The sequence below is a fragment of the Strix uralensis genome, chromosome Z (genome assembly GCF_047716275.1).
Source record: "Strix uralensis isolate ZFMK-TIS-50842 chromosome Z, bStrUra1, whole genome shotgun sequence".
Taxonomy (NCBI): Eukaryota; Metazoa; Chordata; class Aves; order Strigiformes; family Strigidae; genus Strix; species Strix uralensis.
The window spans coordinates 75413622-75429123 of record NC_134012.1 but is presented as its reverse complement, the minus strand read 5'-3'; the positions used below and the strand labels follow the sequence as shown (position 1 = coordinate 75429123).

The window sequence follows — 15502 nt, the reverse complement described above, 5'->3', positions numbered from 1 at the left end:
CTTTATCTGGAAGAGCCAAAGGTTTCTCAGCAGAGTTGGCCTTTTACAGCCTTTGCTATTGTTACAAGTTTGTGATGCATAATTCTTCCAAAAATGGAAGATCTGGAAGACACATGGAGATTTTATGTTCAATTGAATTTTATTCTTATTCTCAAAAGGATTTAAAAAAAATTAAAGTCAAACAACATGCAAACTTGCAGTTCTTCTTAGCCTCAGTTTATGAGATATGTATAAAAATGTTTGGTTTTCTTCTACCTATCTCTTTTCCACCTTATGCCCCCATATGTGATGGATTTCCTCTCTTCTGCTCATCTCCCTTTACTCGGGTATTTTTCCTGCACTTCTGCACTCCTGGCTGACTCTTTCCCCCCCACATTATTATAGCAAGAAAGCTCTGGAAATTTCATTTTTTGTGGAAATCAACAGCTGACAGCTTTACCTCTGCCATGCTATAAGCAGCTGTGTGGCAGTTGCAAAATGAAGTGGCTGGAGCTGGCTGCCCTGAGTAAAGGGGGTCTGTTGAGTTTTCAAAGGAAGGGCACCTCTCTGATGATGCATCAGGTTCTCACTGGTGCTTAGCCCCATGGATACTGTTTATCCCAAGTGGATTTTACAGATTTGCGTGTTCTAGCCAGATAACTGTGCCTTCTAGCTGTATTGGATTACTGTGGGAGCAGCTTGGAATAACCTATGATGGGATGTTTGTCCTTGCTGTGGTGCATTATAGTAAGTGTCTTCTCATAATCAAAGGGAAATGACCTTGACTGGTTTGAGGCAGTTGAGAGAATATAGCCCAAACACACCAGAAGAAACTGGTTTTGAAGCTAAAAACAGGAACTGGCAGGAATGGAACATACAGAAAATTACATATCAGTATAAATCTAACCTCTGGTTTAAACCTCTTCTTCCTTTTGCAGAAATAGTGTTGGGAGTATAGTTAGCAAGTATCTCTTGCTTCTGTCTTCTCATCTAAGGTTCAAGGGTCCTTCTGAAAATGGAGGAGAATTGGAAGGCATGCCTCATCTCTAGTTTTTCCTGGCTCATTCATAGTCTTTTCTATATTTTTGGGACTTTTCTGCTTAGAGGGTGAAAGAGTGAAATAGAGTAATTAACTGCTTTTATCATGAATTCAGAATTGTCCAAGGGAAGGGATTCCTATTTTAAAAACTGAGATTGATTTAAAACAAACAAAAGTCCTAAACAAAAGTCTCAATCCTTCCCCCAAACCACCTTACTAAATCCTATCCAGGATTTTGTCCTAGATGTTTATTTTCAGTGGAACTCACTCAATTTCTGTTTGCATTTTTGTACATAATCAGTGAGAATTGTTTTCTTTCTCAAGGTCATTTCATTTTTGGCTGCAGTTTTGCACAAAAAGGGAACACGTGAGGATATTGAAAATAATATGCCAGAATTTCTACTGAGGACAGTGAAAAAAGAATTGAAGTCTAATCCCAAGAAGGTACAGCTTTTAGTGATACAATCATAAGGATTTTGGTAAAAGGCAATACATGGATTTCTTTGTTTGCTTGCTTTAGGAGTTTATGTGTATTCATTTTTAAAATTCAGCTACTTAGGTAGGTCAGGGTTTCATGGCTGTCCTAGTAGTGTTAGGGAAGCCTTCAGTTTTCCAGACAGTTGTAGTGCATTATCTAGCTGTTATTGTCTAATCTGTTAATACTGTTGGTATGCACTAACCCAAAACATTTGGAAATATCTGGCTGAGATTTCTGGCTAGAGTGCTTTGAAAAGCTCATGTCAGTGAGTAGAAAATTACAGTTTGTGTGATTGTGTTTCTAAAGTACAGAAAGCGTATGTGTCTATATTAACAGGATATTTAAATAAGACAAATGCATATATTTCAAAAATTTATTGCTAATATTTTCTTGAATGACTGTCATAATGTCAGAAGCAAGTCTGATAATCTAGGTAATTGACTACGGTTACAGCAAATAAAGATATATTCAAGTTCTGTGTCAATATGAGAAATCTGAAGATCATTTTAATTTTACCCATTACAGGACCCATTCAATTTCTGTTTTCCATTTCTATTTTTATTTTACTGGAATAATTGGAATATTTGACTGGCAGAATGGTTTTTATGACTATAGCTCTGTGAATAATGGATACGGGTTCCTCGGGAAATACAGGCAGAGAGGAAGAGGCTAAGGGATAGCAATTCATCTGAAAAAAACAGGAATGCTTCTGTCTGGGAATAAGAGAAGAAGAATTTCAGTTTGAGGACAGTCAAGTATTGGAACAGGTCACAGAGAGAGGTTGTAGACTGCCCCCATCCTTGCAGGGTTTTGAAGACCTGGGTTGGGAGAGCCCTTAATGACCTGGTCTGAATTCAGTGTTGCCCCGGCTTTGACCAGAAAGTTGGACTAGAAGCTTCCTGAGGTCCCTTCCTACCTTACCAGTTTTATTATTCTATGATATTAAATGAGTTGTATGAGCTGTCTTAAATTTTTAAACCCTTTTCAGATGTCTGTTTTGAAGTCGTATGATGACTAGACTTGTGGATTGTAGGAAACTGATTACCCTCTTCATCTTTTTGTTTTCTCCATCTGTAAAACATTTTATGGTATACAGGTAGAAATGCTGTAACAAAGCAAAGTGTTAGTATTTCACGTCTTACTGCAGTTGTTAGAGCATAATTTGAGTAAGTAGCAATACTTTGTTGGTTTTTTTTAGTATTACAGTATTTTTCTTCTGTACTATTTGCATACTCTGAGTAAACAGATCACTTTTGAATTTATATTGACTCTTCAGATATTTTCTATACTATGCTTTGAAGTGACAGAATTAAACAGTTCAAACTGTTCAAAGCAGTAAAACAAATCTCAAGATTTTGACTTATTGAGAAAGTGCTATTGTAGTTCTTGCAGTAATGCTGTAACATGTGCTTGTTTTCAGACTTTCCTCATAGTGGCCCCTCTTTCAGTGCTGTACAACTGGAAGGATGAGTTAGACACATGGGGGTACTTTAAGGTGTCTGTCTTACATGGGAGTAAGAAAGATGATGATTTGAGTCGCATCAAGCAAGGTAAATGTGAAGTTGCCCTTACAACGTATGAGATACTTCGCCTGCATTTGGATGAATTTAACAGGTAATGATTTTAATGTATTTTTCTATACACAGAAATTTAGCTGTCTAATTTTGCATTGTTCTTTGAAAGTACTTATTCTTTCCATGTAATGTATTTAGTGTTAAATCCAATGACTCACTCTGCTGAAGAGAATAATCCCATTTAACTGTCTTGGCGGGGTTGATCCTATACTATGTTTGTAGTGGGATGCTTGGGAGAAGTAAGTGTTTGTCTCGTAAAGCTGGTTTTTGCTGTTAACCCATTCATGAAGTGTTCTTTAAAAGATGCATGAATTGCCTGCCTGAAAACCTGTGGTAGCTGAAAGATATGCAGAAGGTATTTTTATCTTACAGTATAGTGTAAGGAGAAAAAAAATCTGGAATTTTTAGCAAATGTTCAAACGGTATTCTCCTTGTTATTTGCACTTCTCACCAGCTTGATGAAATTCCTGAGTCCTAAAAACTCTTGAGATAGAAGAGGGGGGGGGTGTGTGTGTGTATAGTTTTAAATGCTTGATGGATTTAGCAGAATCAGAGTCTTTCTGACAGCAGATTGTATTAGAAATCCTACTTTATTTGCTCCATAGCTGTCAGCATTTTCAAACTAGAAGTTTTGCCTTTCCTTTGGCTATGCTCAGGAGTACTTAGCTTCTCACCTGATCCTTGTGATCCTCTTTCCTATGTCATCTTGGAAGTAGGGTACAAGTTGTGTAAATAGCTAGTAGTAGCAGCCTGTCCTTAGCAGCTGGTGTTGTCCGTGGATCTGCAGATCTTGTCGTTTTAGGTGTTGGGAAGGGTCCAGGCCCCAGAGAGTGTCCTAGTGGTGTTGACAGCCATCACCAAAACAATCAGATCTCCATCTCACTCTGTGCTCAGGTCCAAAAAAGAAGTGCAGATAGGAGAAGACTAAAGGAGCTGTGTCAGCAGTACCCTAATTCTTGCTGTTGTGTTTCTGATGAACTCTACAGGTTTGGTCATTGAATAGGCAGTGGTCAGGAAGTAGGTGCATGTGCAGAGCAGATCTAATGTGTGACTGACTGCTTGCAAATACATTTCACAGAATCACAGAATCATCAAGGTTAGAAAAGACCTTGTAGATCATCCAGTCCAACCATTAACCTAACACTGACAGTTCCCAACTACACCATATCTCTAAGTGCTATGTCAACCTGACTCTTGAACACCTCCAGAGATGGGGACTCTACCACCTCCCTGGGCAGCCCATTCCAATGCCTAACAACCCGTTCTGTTAAGAAATACTTCCTAATATCGAGTCTAAACCTTCCCTGGCGCAACTTGAGGCCATTACCTCCTGTCCTGTCGCTTGTTACTCGGTTAAAGAGACTCATCCCCAGCTCTCTGCAACCTTCTTTCGGGTAGTTGTAGAGGGCAATGAGGTCTCCCCTCAGCCTCCTCTTCTCTAGACTGAACAACCCCAGTTCCCTCAGCTGCTCCTCCTAAGACCTGTGCTCCAGACCCTTCATCAACTTCATTGCCTTTCTCTGGACACGCTCGAGTAATTCAATGTCCTTTTTGTAGTGAGGGGCCCAAAACTGAACACAGTCATCGAGGTGCGGCCTCCCCAGTGCCAAGTACAGGGGTAAGATCACTTCTCTGTCCCTGCTGGCCACGCTATTTCTGATGCAAGCCAGGATGCCATTGGCCTTCTTGGCCACCTGGGCACACTGCTGGCTCATGTTCAGCCGGCTGTCAATCAACACCCCCAGGTCCCTCTCTGACTGGCAGCTCTCCAGCCACTCCTCCCCAAGCCTGTAGCGCTGCTGGGGGTTGTTGTGGCCCAAGTGCAGAACCCGGCATTTGGCCTTATTGAAACTCCTACAGTTGGCCTTAGACCATCGCTCCAGCCTGTCCAGATCTCTCTGCAGAGCCTCCCCTCGAGCCGATCAACACTCCCACCCAACTTGGTGTCATCTGCAAACTTACTGAGGGTGCACTTGATCCCCTCGTCTAGATCATCAATAAAGATGTTAAACAGGAGTGGCCCCAAAACCGAGCCCTGGGGGACACCACTCGTGACTGGCTGCCAATTGGATTTAACTCCATTCACCACAACTCTTTGGGCCCGGCCATCCAGCCAGTTTTTTACCCAGCGAAGTGTGTGCCCATCCAAGCCACGAGCAGCCAGTTTTTCCAGGAGAATGCTGTGGGAAATGGTGTCAAAGGCCTTACTAAAGTCAAGGTAGACAACGTCCACAGCCTTTCCCTCATCCAATAAGCAGGTCGCCCTGTCGTAGAAGGAGATCAGGTTTGTCAAGCAGGACCTGCCTTTCATAAACCCATGCTGACTGGGCCTGATCACCTGGTTGTCCCACATGTGTTGTATGATGGTACTCAGGATGAGCTGCTCCATCAGCTTCCCGGGCACAGAAGTCAAGCTGACAGGCCTGTAATTTCCTGGATTATCCTTCCAACCCTTTTTATATATGGGCGTCACACTGGCCAATTTCCAATCTGTCGGGACCTCCCCGGTCAGCCAGGACTGCTGGTAAATGATGGAAAGTGGCTTGACGAGCACCCCAGCCAGCTCCTTCAGCACCCTCGGGTGTATCCCATCCAGTCCCACAGACTTGTGTATGTCTATGTGATGCTGTAGGTCACTGATTATCTCCTCCTGGATTGCCGGGGGGTCGTTCTCCCAGTCTCTGTCTTCTGGCTGAGGAGGCTGGATCCCCTCAGTACAGCTAGTCTTGTTATTAAAGACTGAGGCAAAGAAGGCATTAATCACCTCAGCCTTTTCCTCACCACTTGTTACCATGTTTCCTCCCGTGTCTAGCAGGGGATGGAGGCTCTCCCTGGTCTTTCTTTTGCTGCTGACATACTTATAGAAACATTTCTTGTTGTCTTTTCTTCAGTATACAGACTGACCAAATTGCTTCTGCAGAGCAGGATGGGCCTATGATCTTGGAAGAGACTGTGTGTCTTGCTTAGCTAAAATGATGGAGTGGCCTCAAAAACTGGTCTTAATTAATTATCACTAATAATATATAGGCTCAGTTATGCATGTAAATCAGCGTAATGAGAGATTAAATTGAAGTAGCATGGATGTGTTCATCTATTAAGGCTCCTTTCAGAAACTCCCAATTTTTAGCAGATTTTAGGAATGTAAGGAACTCAGATATGAATGACTGTATTTAGCAGGCATCAAAAATGCCACAAGATCAGCCCTCAGATTGGTGAACTAAATGCAGCCTGCTCAGGAGAGAAGTTTCCTTCTAAACATATCTGTTTCAGCTTTTTGTTGCTTGAAATATCATCATAGTGAATATGATGTTGTTCTGAAATATTCATTCATTCGTATACATAAAGCAATCTCATAGTTAATAAATCTCTTCCTAGGGATTTGATGACTTAAATTACTGTCACAGTATACAGGTAATTCTAACTCCAAGTTTTATGCTTGAACTGGCTGCAAAATGTGCTTTGGTCCCTGCTTCTAGATATGTTCCTCCTAGTCACAGAATCCCAAAATATTAAAACTCCTCTGCCATATTGCTATCATAGATATTAAAGAAGTTGAGTGATGCTTTCATGTAGGAAACCATGCAGATTTAAATGCTTTCAGTCTGCTTCTAGTTACAGTGGAAAATGAAGCATACCCGTGTTAAGCATGTTTCAGTAGTTTAACTTCAGAGATTTATTTAATTTTTCGAAATCTTACTTATGAGTGGAATTAGTGCTGGTGAGATGTGCTGGATTTTTTTTCTCCAGAGATTGAAAGCTGCTTTCTTCACAGAAAACATTTGATACAGTTAACTGTAGTTCATTTATCTGGCTACATAGTTTAGTCATTATTTTCAACTATGACAATTGCATTTACTAAACAATATAAAGAATATAAAGAAACTGAGTAGTATAATACAATGTAAAACAAATCAGGACGTAATAGTGTCTTATAATAATCACAGCTACTTGTGTGGCTGACTTCACTTTTTATGTGCCTATGTGGGACGATGGGATAAATAGTTTCAGTTAATACAATATTTCTTGTTGATCTGCAGTGTAGAATGGTCTGCTGTGATAGTGGATGAAGCCCATAGAATCAAGAACCCAAAGGCTCAAATAACTCAAACCATGAAGTCATTAAAATGCAGTGTTCGCATAGGTCTTACTGGAACTATTCTTCAAAACAATATGAAGGAACTTTGGTGTGTTATGGACTGGTAAATAATTTTTTTTTTATATTGTTAAACACCTCTATATGTTAACTATGCAGTGGGACTGGGATAGAGTTGGATGATCTGGACCCATCCGTATGAAAAAACCAACAAAATACCACAACTCTCCCCCACAAAAAAACCCCAATGTTTTGTGAGAATGTAAGTGTGTTATTCCAGTACATCTACAGAGGTAAGCTCCTGGTATGAATTTTGCAGTCATTTAATACATTTGAAGCTCCTCCTGTCTGCCTTCTTCGAGGAATTTGGGAAGCAGTTAAAATTATTTTCTTTTTTCCCCCCTATGTTTACCTTTTCCATTTCTCTTTTTTTTTCTTCTTCTGTGTGGAGTACAGTAGATAAAGAATCTTTACACAGCTTTGAAGAATGTTGTGCCTTTGCTCTGTCCAATATGTGCAGGTCATTCTGACATACTTGGAAGATGAAAGTCATAATATTTTGCTGTTTTTCAAAATGCACAGATGTACATATTTGCAAAGCAACAATCTTGCCCAGGAAATCTTCTAATGGAGAAGGAGAGGTTGTACTAAACCTAGATGTAAATCTAAGCGTAGAAGACCTACTGGGGATGCTTTACAGAGGAGGAACAAAGCAAACATACCTTAAATATAAGGATATACAAACTGAATTGAAATACTAGGAAAGAAATACTTTAACTGCAAGCTTAGGTCCATTAAAACTGTGCTGATGTTGTTAATAGATTGTTCCAGTGTGTAGTGCTGCCAATGACTACTAAATTCTTTTTACTGTTGGGTTTCTCAACATTTTATTTAGTAAACTGTAATATCTGCATAACCTGGTTTATTAAAAACAGTAAAAAATGAAAACAGGACTGACTAGCTTCTAATTTAGGCTACTGAACAGTAACAGCCTTGTAGTTTAGAGGTTCTATATACTTGTGACTTCTGTTGGTCAGCTGAGCTTTTGGTTTTTTGGAGATGGGAACCCTTTTTCTAAGGGGAATCTCTTAACATTTGAGAGTCACAGAAAGTAAATGAAAAAAATGGCATATCTGGAAGTAGTATATGTTTCTATTTATATACACAATTTTTATTCATTTCTCTAGTGCTTGTTAATTTAAGATCTCTTGCTGTTAGTCAGAAAAAATTTATGGTATGCTTTTAATCAATGGAAGAGGATAGACTGCCTCAGAGTAAAGAAAATGCTGTTACTCATTCACAGAAACCCCACTCCCTACCCCACTTTGTTTTTTAATAGGGCTGTACCAGGACTTTTGGGTACCAGAGTACATTTCAAGAAGAAATTTTCTGATCCAGTGGAGCATGGCCAGAGGCACACTGCAACTAAAAGAGAGCTAGCAACAGGTCGTAAGGCCATGGTGATGCTAGCAAGAAAAATGTCTGGCTGGTTTCTGAGACGTACCAAAGCGCTCATCAGTGATCAGCTGCCAAAAAAGGAAGACAGAGTAAGAGTGCCTACATATTTCAAATACAGTGCTAATGAATATACCTCTTCTTTTTTGTTTTTTGTTGTGTTTTCTCTCGTTCATCATGCCTGTAGTAGTTCATGGTTTTCTTTTGGACTTAAGAAGAATCCAGAGCCTTGGAAAAAATGCACATGCAGTTGTGTGCTTTGTTCACATAATTACTATGATTGCATGTTGAAATGGAGTTAATCAAGCATGAAAATGCTCAGCTAGACTTCTGACTAGTGATTTACACATCTTTTATGTGCACTTTTGTACTTATCTGTGCAAACCCAATGCAATGTATGTAAATTGAAATTCTGTGTAGGGCTTCTGAATTTGCAGCTTGACACTTTGTGCATGGAACAGTATGCTTTTCATTTTTAACTCCCTCAATTTCAATCACTAAATAAAAGAAAACCCCCAAACGTTAAGCTGATTGTTGTCTGTAATCCTGTTTATCTAATGCTATTTTAAACTTTATATGAAGTGGTAATACTTTATGGCTATAGCTAAGAGTTCTGATACATTCTTATGGAATATATTTGTGCTGTCCTTCTAAGTAGACAAATACATTAGTTTGCAGCTGGTTTTGTTTTCAAAATTTGGTATTTATTCTTTATCCTTAGTGTGTAATAATGTCATCTAAACTGTCTTCTGAAGGAAAGATTAGCACAACTGTCAGTCAATCACTTCTAAATCTAGCAGGTTTTATTCATTCTCTTGTTAATGTGAGTATATGTTCGAGTTACTGCTGTATTATTGTAGCTCAGCATGGTGCTGCTGCTGTGTGGGTGGCCTAGGTTAAGGAATGATCTTGGGATTTCTGTCTCCTGCTGTTAAGACTAAAGATGTCATGGAGATGCCACCCATGGTCTCTAAGAAGGAGGATAAGAGTTTTGGCCATAGCACTGTGTAGATCCTTGCCTTCTCATTGCTTATTCTCATTGCTTATTTGTCCTGCCTGTGGTAGTACTCTACAACAGCTACTGCCTAGAAGGAGGAAATAAAGGGCAAATTAAGTAACTGGCAAAGCAGAGTGGAACCTGTAATTACAATTATGCATTTATTTCTCTCACTTTTCCCTCCCCCTATACCTCCACAGAAGTCATACTGAAAGGTTTATAGAAACCTAACAGGAAGTTCTTGTAGCTTGACATTGATAGTCTTTGTAGAAATGGGGGGTGTGTGTGTGTAAAATAAGTATATGTACATTTTGGATACAATTTCATGCTATTTTGGTGTCAAGATCCACATTTTTTCTTTTGGTGGTAGAATAATTTCCTGTAACTATTTGAGCAAATATATTGTTTTCTGCTTTATTTTCAGTGTTCCATGTTTTATGTTTTTTGATGCAGTGCTCTTTTGCTTTTTATTGTATACTGCACATAATTGTGGTTTTGGGGTTCTCTCTTTGACAGATGGTGTACTGTTCCCTGACCGAGTTCCAGAAAGCGGTGTACCAGGCTGTGCTAGAGACAGAGGATGTAAGCTTAGTATTACAAGCAGGAGAGCCCTGTAACTGCAACAGCGGCCAAAAGAGGAAGAACTGTTGTTACAAAGTGAGAACTTGCACTGTTTGGATTTTAGCACATAGTCTTTCTGGTTTTCTTTAGAGACTCTCTGCCGATGAGTTGCTGATTGAAATGGCTGTGTGGTCGGAGGCCATCTGTTTGGGAAATCCCAACTGGAAACATGGTTGGCTGCATGACAAGCATAATGGAGTTAGGCACTTCGGGCTTACAGCAGAGCTGCTTTGCATGCCCTGAGCAGGTGGCTGTTATTTATGCAGTAAATTCTAGGATGTGTTGTATTAATAAGTGCACCTGTGATATAGTTGATGTTGGCAAGGGTGTTGCATTGGGATGTTCAGTATGTGTCAGGCGTGCTGCTCCCATGTGCCTCAGGCAGTCCATGCAGAAGCTGCAAATGAGAGGCATCCTGGACCCAGCAGGTTGTCTGGGCTTTGCTTGTGTTATAACTGCAGTTGGATTGTCTCTTTCTGTGCTGCTAAACATGTGCTTTGCTTTGCTTCATTGAAGGGAGAACTGCAACATTAGCCATAGAGCACAGGCAGAATTTTTTTCACTGGTATGAGCTTGACAGATTTCTTTATCTTCTCTGGACTTCTTTAACACTCAATTAGTCTAACTTTGTTTTGCCCATATCACTGAGTAGGCTTAGATAAAGCACATCTTTTAAACATTTAGAGGCATATGTCTCATACTTGCTTCTCCCTATTTTCCTTCTATCCTCTTTTGATTCTTGTGTAGTGGTGGGAGGCTTTTTTCCAAATGATGTAGCTTATTCAGCCTTCTGCATCTTTCTTTAAAAACAATCCACCTATCAGCCTGTTTAATATGCCATGGATACTCGCATTAGTTCTTTGCTGGCTTCTGTTTCTTGTGATGTTTTGTAGTAAAAGTAAAATGCTGTTGAACTTGATTCACAAAGGGCAGTAGGCAGGCCTGCAGACACTGAAGTGCTCTTATGGACTGTCTTATTCCAGAGTTAACTGTGAAATTTAGTAACTTGGGAAGGGAAAGGAAAATGAATATTCGTCGAATCAACCAGCCATAACCAGAAAAACAGCTGATGCTGTTGCTGCTGCTGCATTGTAGAATATTTGAAGTTGTTTGAATTAAGTTACTTGTTTGTTAAACTTTATACATTTTTGCTGTAAAGTACAGTTAGCAGTCATAGGGTAATAAGTCATTCTCACAGCTCTCGTCTGATTTACATTAAATCATTTGTAAAGTTACTGTCTTTTTGCCTACTGAGGAATTCTTGGTTATCTTAGTAATAGGATCTCAATAGATATCATGCTATCTGACATGTTTAGCAAACTGACATAGTTGTGAGTTTTTTTTCTTTTTAAGATGTCTTCCATTAATAGGATTACAAAACTGAGGGGGAAAAAAAACCTTGCTGCATTTTTGTTAGAAATATAGTATGTGTCTCTTTGGAGTCAATTACAGTACTACTAAGAATTACTAATGCGTTAAACCTTGTAAGAATAGCATTTATTTTAGAGTATTTCTTATTTTCAGGAATATTTGTTTGCATAAACATTCTTTTGTTTTTGTAGGTAAATGCGTATGGTGAAACAATTAAATCACTGCGCTTCAGTTACCTGACAATCCTACAAAAGGTTGCAAATCATGCTGCACTGCTGCAGACAGACAACACTAGCAAGCAGCAGGTTAGTTTCAGAAGTATCTAAAAAATGGACTTGTGGAAAATGGGATGAAAACTCAGACAAAAATTGCTGCTGGCCTCCTTTTAAGTCCTAACAAACTGAAAATAAGATATTTTGCAAAATTCATTTTCCATTCAGCAATTCAGAATGCAGCCCTTATAGATAGAGATGTTACACAACAGTATGTTCATTTTGCTGATGCAAATCTGAAAATAAGGGGTTTAGAAACATTGGAGAGCTTTAGGGGTGAGAGTAATTTTTAGTGATTTCTGATAGTGCCATTTCTGTTTCATTTATGACAAGTGCTTAGTAAGAGGAATATCTTCGTGCCAGTAAACAAATAATAGGCAATTGGGATGTGGGTTTTTTTCTCTAGTACTTTATATTGAGATCTGAGCTTCTTCAAATAATGAGAAACGTTTTAACAGAAAATGATCGGTGAGAGAACAGTGTCAGTTTATCTTGTTACTGTGGCAAATAACCTATAAAACTCACAAACGTCAATTTTTAAAAATGATTGTATGTGATCCTTAAGATCCAAAAATGAGCGAAAGGATTTAGGGATGTTACCACTTCCTCTCAGAAGCCACAAAGGAATGGAAATGAGAGAATCCTAGCAAATTTTGGCAAGTTTGTTCCATTAAAGCAGTTTTGCTTTCTAGGAAATGTTACTGTTAGTGTCCAGAGCCTTATATGTAGTATGTACCCAAATGTTTTTAGTGTTGGCTTGTATATTGTTTATGTAGTTTTTGTTGGAATCACATTTGCAAGTTGAAATAGCCACTGAAATAACAATATATAAGTGTTTTGGGACTCACTGTCTTCTATGGCATACATAATTACTAACCTCCAAAATCTACTAAGAAACATGTTTTGTACTATTTCTCACCCTTAGTGTTAAAGTCCATCACGTGTTATTCTTAGGTGAGAGATGAGATCTTTTGTGTTACTCTGGAAAAGCAGACTTAAAGTATGTGGTCATGTTCAAGTTCAGAATTACCAAAATTGTAGCAGTGGAGCTTTATGTGGCTTTTGAACATGCTTTTAAGTGCATTTCATGTATTGTTTTTGTCATATTGGTGGGACATTGTGTAATATCCATATTGGCTTATCATGCCAGGGGGTCAAGCAAAGTGCTGGCACACAGCTGTTGGGTAATGCAAACCTCAAGCTGACAGAGTTCTTGAGACTGACAATTCTGGCCAGTCCTATTGCAGTCTTTGTACAGGAGAAGACATTTTGGACATCTCTTACTCTAGTGACTAGAATCCACGGTTTCAGGTTAAGATCCTCTTTCTTTTTTAAATGAAGCAAGGAGATGTTTTATCCAACATTTCTGTAGTGAACTGAATAAAAACACATAACTCTCTCTGCTTGAGTTACTTCGGCAGATCGCTTGTTTCAACGTGTTTACCTCCTTGTATTGCTTACTGGTATCCCAATGTAGCTCTGATTTTTAACTCCTATTCAAACTTTCTGCTTTTCTTCCAGGAAGCACATATCAAACGGGTGTGCAGCCAGGTATTTTCCAGTTTTCCAGATTTTGTGCAGTTAAGCAAAGATGCAGCCTTTGAAACCATTTCAGATCCGAAGTACAGTGGAAAAATGAAGGTAAACCTGTTCTTTAGAAGAAAAATCAGTATTGGTAATAGTAACACATCTGCTGCTGTAGTATATAGATGTAAGAAAACGTACATGTGGTAGTTCTGGGGTTTTTTATCATTCTGTTTATGGTGGTGGTACCCCAGCAGGTATCTCCTGTCATGGATCAGGGTGCCTCTGGGAAAAGACTGGATAAGAGTGATCTGTGATGCTAAGATATCGTAAGATGTCAGCTTCACATATTTAGTAATGGCCAGGGAAACGACCCTTACAGTCAAGGGGACTGAGATCATAATACGACAGATAGTTCCATGAAACTATCGACTTGGAGGCAGTTGGAAATATTTGGGAAAGTAAAAGACAGCAAAACAAAATCATTATGGACTTGATTTGTGCACACCTTCAATATTGTGAGTAGTTTCAGTCCCTCCTCTCAAAAAGCATGTTAGACCTTGAAAAGGCCACAAAGACAGAAGAGCCAGGTAGGTGGGGACTCTCCAGCATGAAAAAAATGTCTTAGGGTGAACGTGAGAGGGACCTACACAATTATGAGTACCATGGAACTGGTGAAGATGTACTGAGTGCTTACTGTCTTTTCTAACCCTTTGGACACCAAATGAAGCTAAGAGGAGCCATGCTAAAGATGAACAAAATAAACATGTTAAATGTAAACCTGTAAAACTCCTTACCTCAGACTGTGACTTTGTCTGGTTTCAGAGCAGAACAGGATGAATAACTGGAAAAGATGTTAGGTTTCAGAGTGTTCCTGAGCTTGAGGGTGACTGGGGGGTGAGAAGCTATGCAGAATGGAGTGTACTGTATTTTTCTGTCTATAAACCTGCATATTCACAGTTGCTGCTTAGAACTGATGGGGAAGCAGTGGCAGGGCCATGTTTTTGTAACAGTAATTGTTGTTACCACTTTATTGATTTGTTATGCAGGCAACATCTTTCTTTGAGAGGCCTGCATATTATCTTTGTTATATACACTTAATTATCTCATGAAAGTCAGCTTTATTGTTAACTACCAGTAAATATTTAATACATACCTGTAAAAACTAAGTCCATGATCTTCAGTGGTGCTTATGAAGCTCTTTTATCGGTTGAAACAAATTTTCCTTTCTCTAGAAATTTATCTCTTGGGGCTATTGCATACTTCACTCCAGCACTTCCTTACAACATTTTCATTATGTGTTTTTTGACACAGTAGTGAACAACACAGTCAATGAAAAATGCCTGAGTTAAGACGGAAGTTCCAACTTTATGTGCCTTTAAATCCTGCAGCTTACAGAGCTGCCTATTGGGAGGAATCTGTTCCAAACCATGGCTGTAAGTCTGAGTCGCTTCTGGAACAACATAGACTGCAGAGTCTTCTCAGGGCTCTGAGTTGGGTGTAACCTTGGCTAGTAGCAGTAAGGCTCTTCTCATGCTTGTGTGCAGTAGCCTTGGATGGTAAGGAAGAAGGTTGTGCTGCTGCAGGGCTGGAGTAAGAGCATAACAAAGGTGGCAAGAAAGCAGAGACTGTGATTTTTCTTAAGTATACTGAGCTTGTGTCAATGGCGCGATACTGATGAGATGTCAGGCAGGCTGTATGTTTACTTTTGACATTGATGAGATCCACATCGTTGGAAAAATGAATCTCTGAGCTACCAGTAGGTTGCCCAAACATAAGTAGAATGAGATGAGCAATATATGGTAAAAAATAGAGAGCTACTAGTATAGTGATTACTCCTGAGGGTTTTTTATTGGTAGTGAATCATCTAATCCTCATCTTCATTCCATCACACTGGAGATTTTCCTGATATATTGTGCTTTTCATTTAGTTATTTATCTTTTAGCTTGTTATCAGTCTATACAGATCAATATTCTTGTATTTCAAGGTATTTTTTAATATAGATTTTACATAATCGCAAAAAAACCCAAAACAAACCCAAAACAAGACCAAGAAACCCACCCCACCCCCCCAAACCCTAAATAAGTATATATTCTTGA

At 39.2% G+C, this 15502-nt stretch overlaps 1 protein-coding gene across 6 annotated transcripts in view; it reads left to right on the top strand.

Annotated features, from left to right (window-relative positions):
• Positions 1 to 15502, top strand: part of ERCC6L2 (ERCC excision repair 6 like 2) — a 61086-nt gene that overhangs the window by 6693 nt on the left and 38891 nt on the right. For 4 of the 6 annotated variants that reach the window (XR_012627082.1, XM_074856054.1, XM_074856058.1 and 1 more), the window contains exons 3-9: positions 1343 to 1462; positions 2917 to 3110; positions 7108 to 7269; positions 8503 to 8710; positions 10132 to 10272; positions 11799 to 11912; positions 13401 to 13520. Coding sequence is in view for 5 of the 6 variants with exons in the window: in XM_074856054.1 (XP_074712155.1) it covers positions 1343 to 1462; positions 2917 to 3110; positions 7108 to 7269; positions 8503 to 8710; positions 10132 to 10272; positions 11799 to 11912; positions 13401 to 13520 (1059 nt within the window). In the remaining variant the exon portion in view is untranslated. The remainder of the gene's footprint in view (positions 1 to 1342; positions 1463 to 2916; positions 3111 to 7107; positions 7270 to 8502; positions 8711 to 10131; positions 10273 to 11798; positions 11913 to 13400; positions 13521 to 15502) is intronic. The other 2 variants (XM_074856057.1, XM_074856056.1) reach the window with 2 other exon arrangements.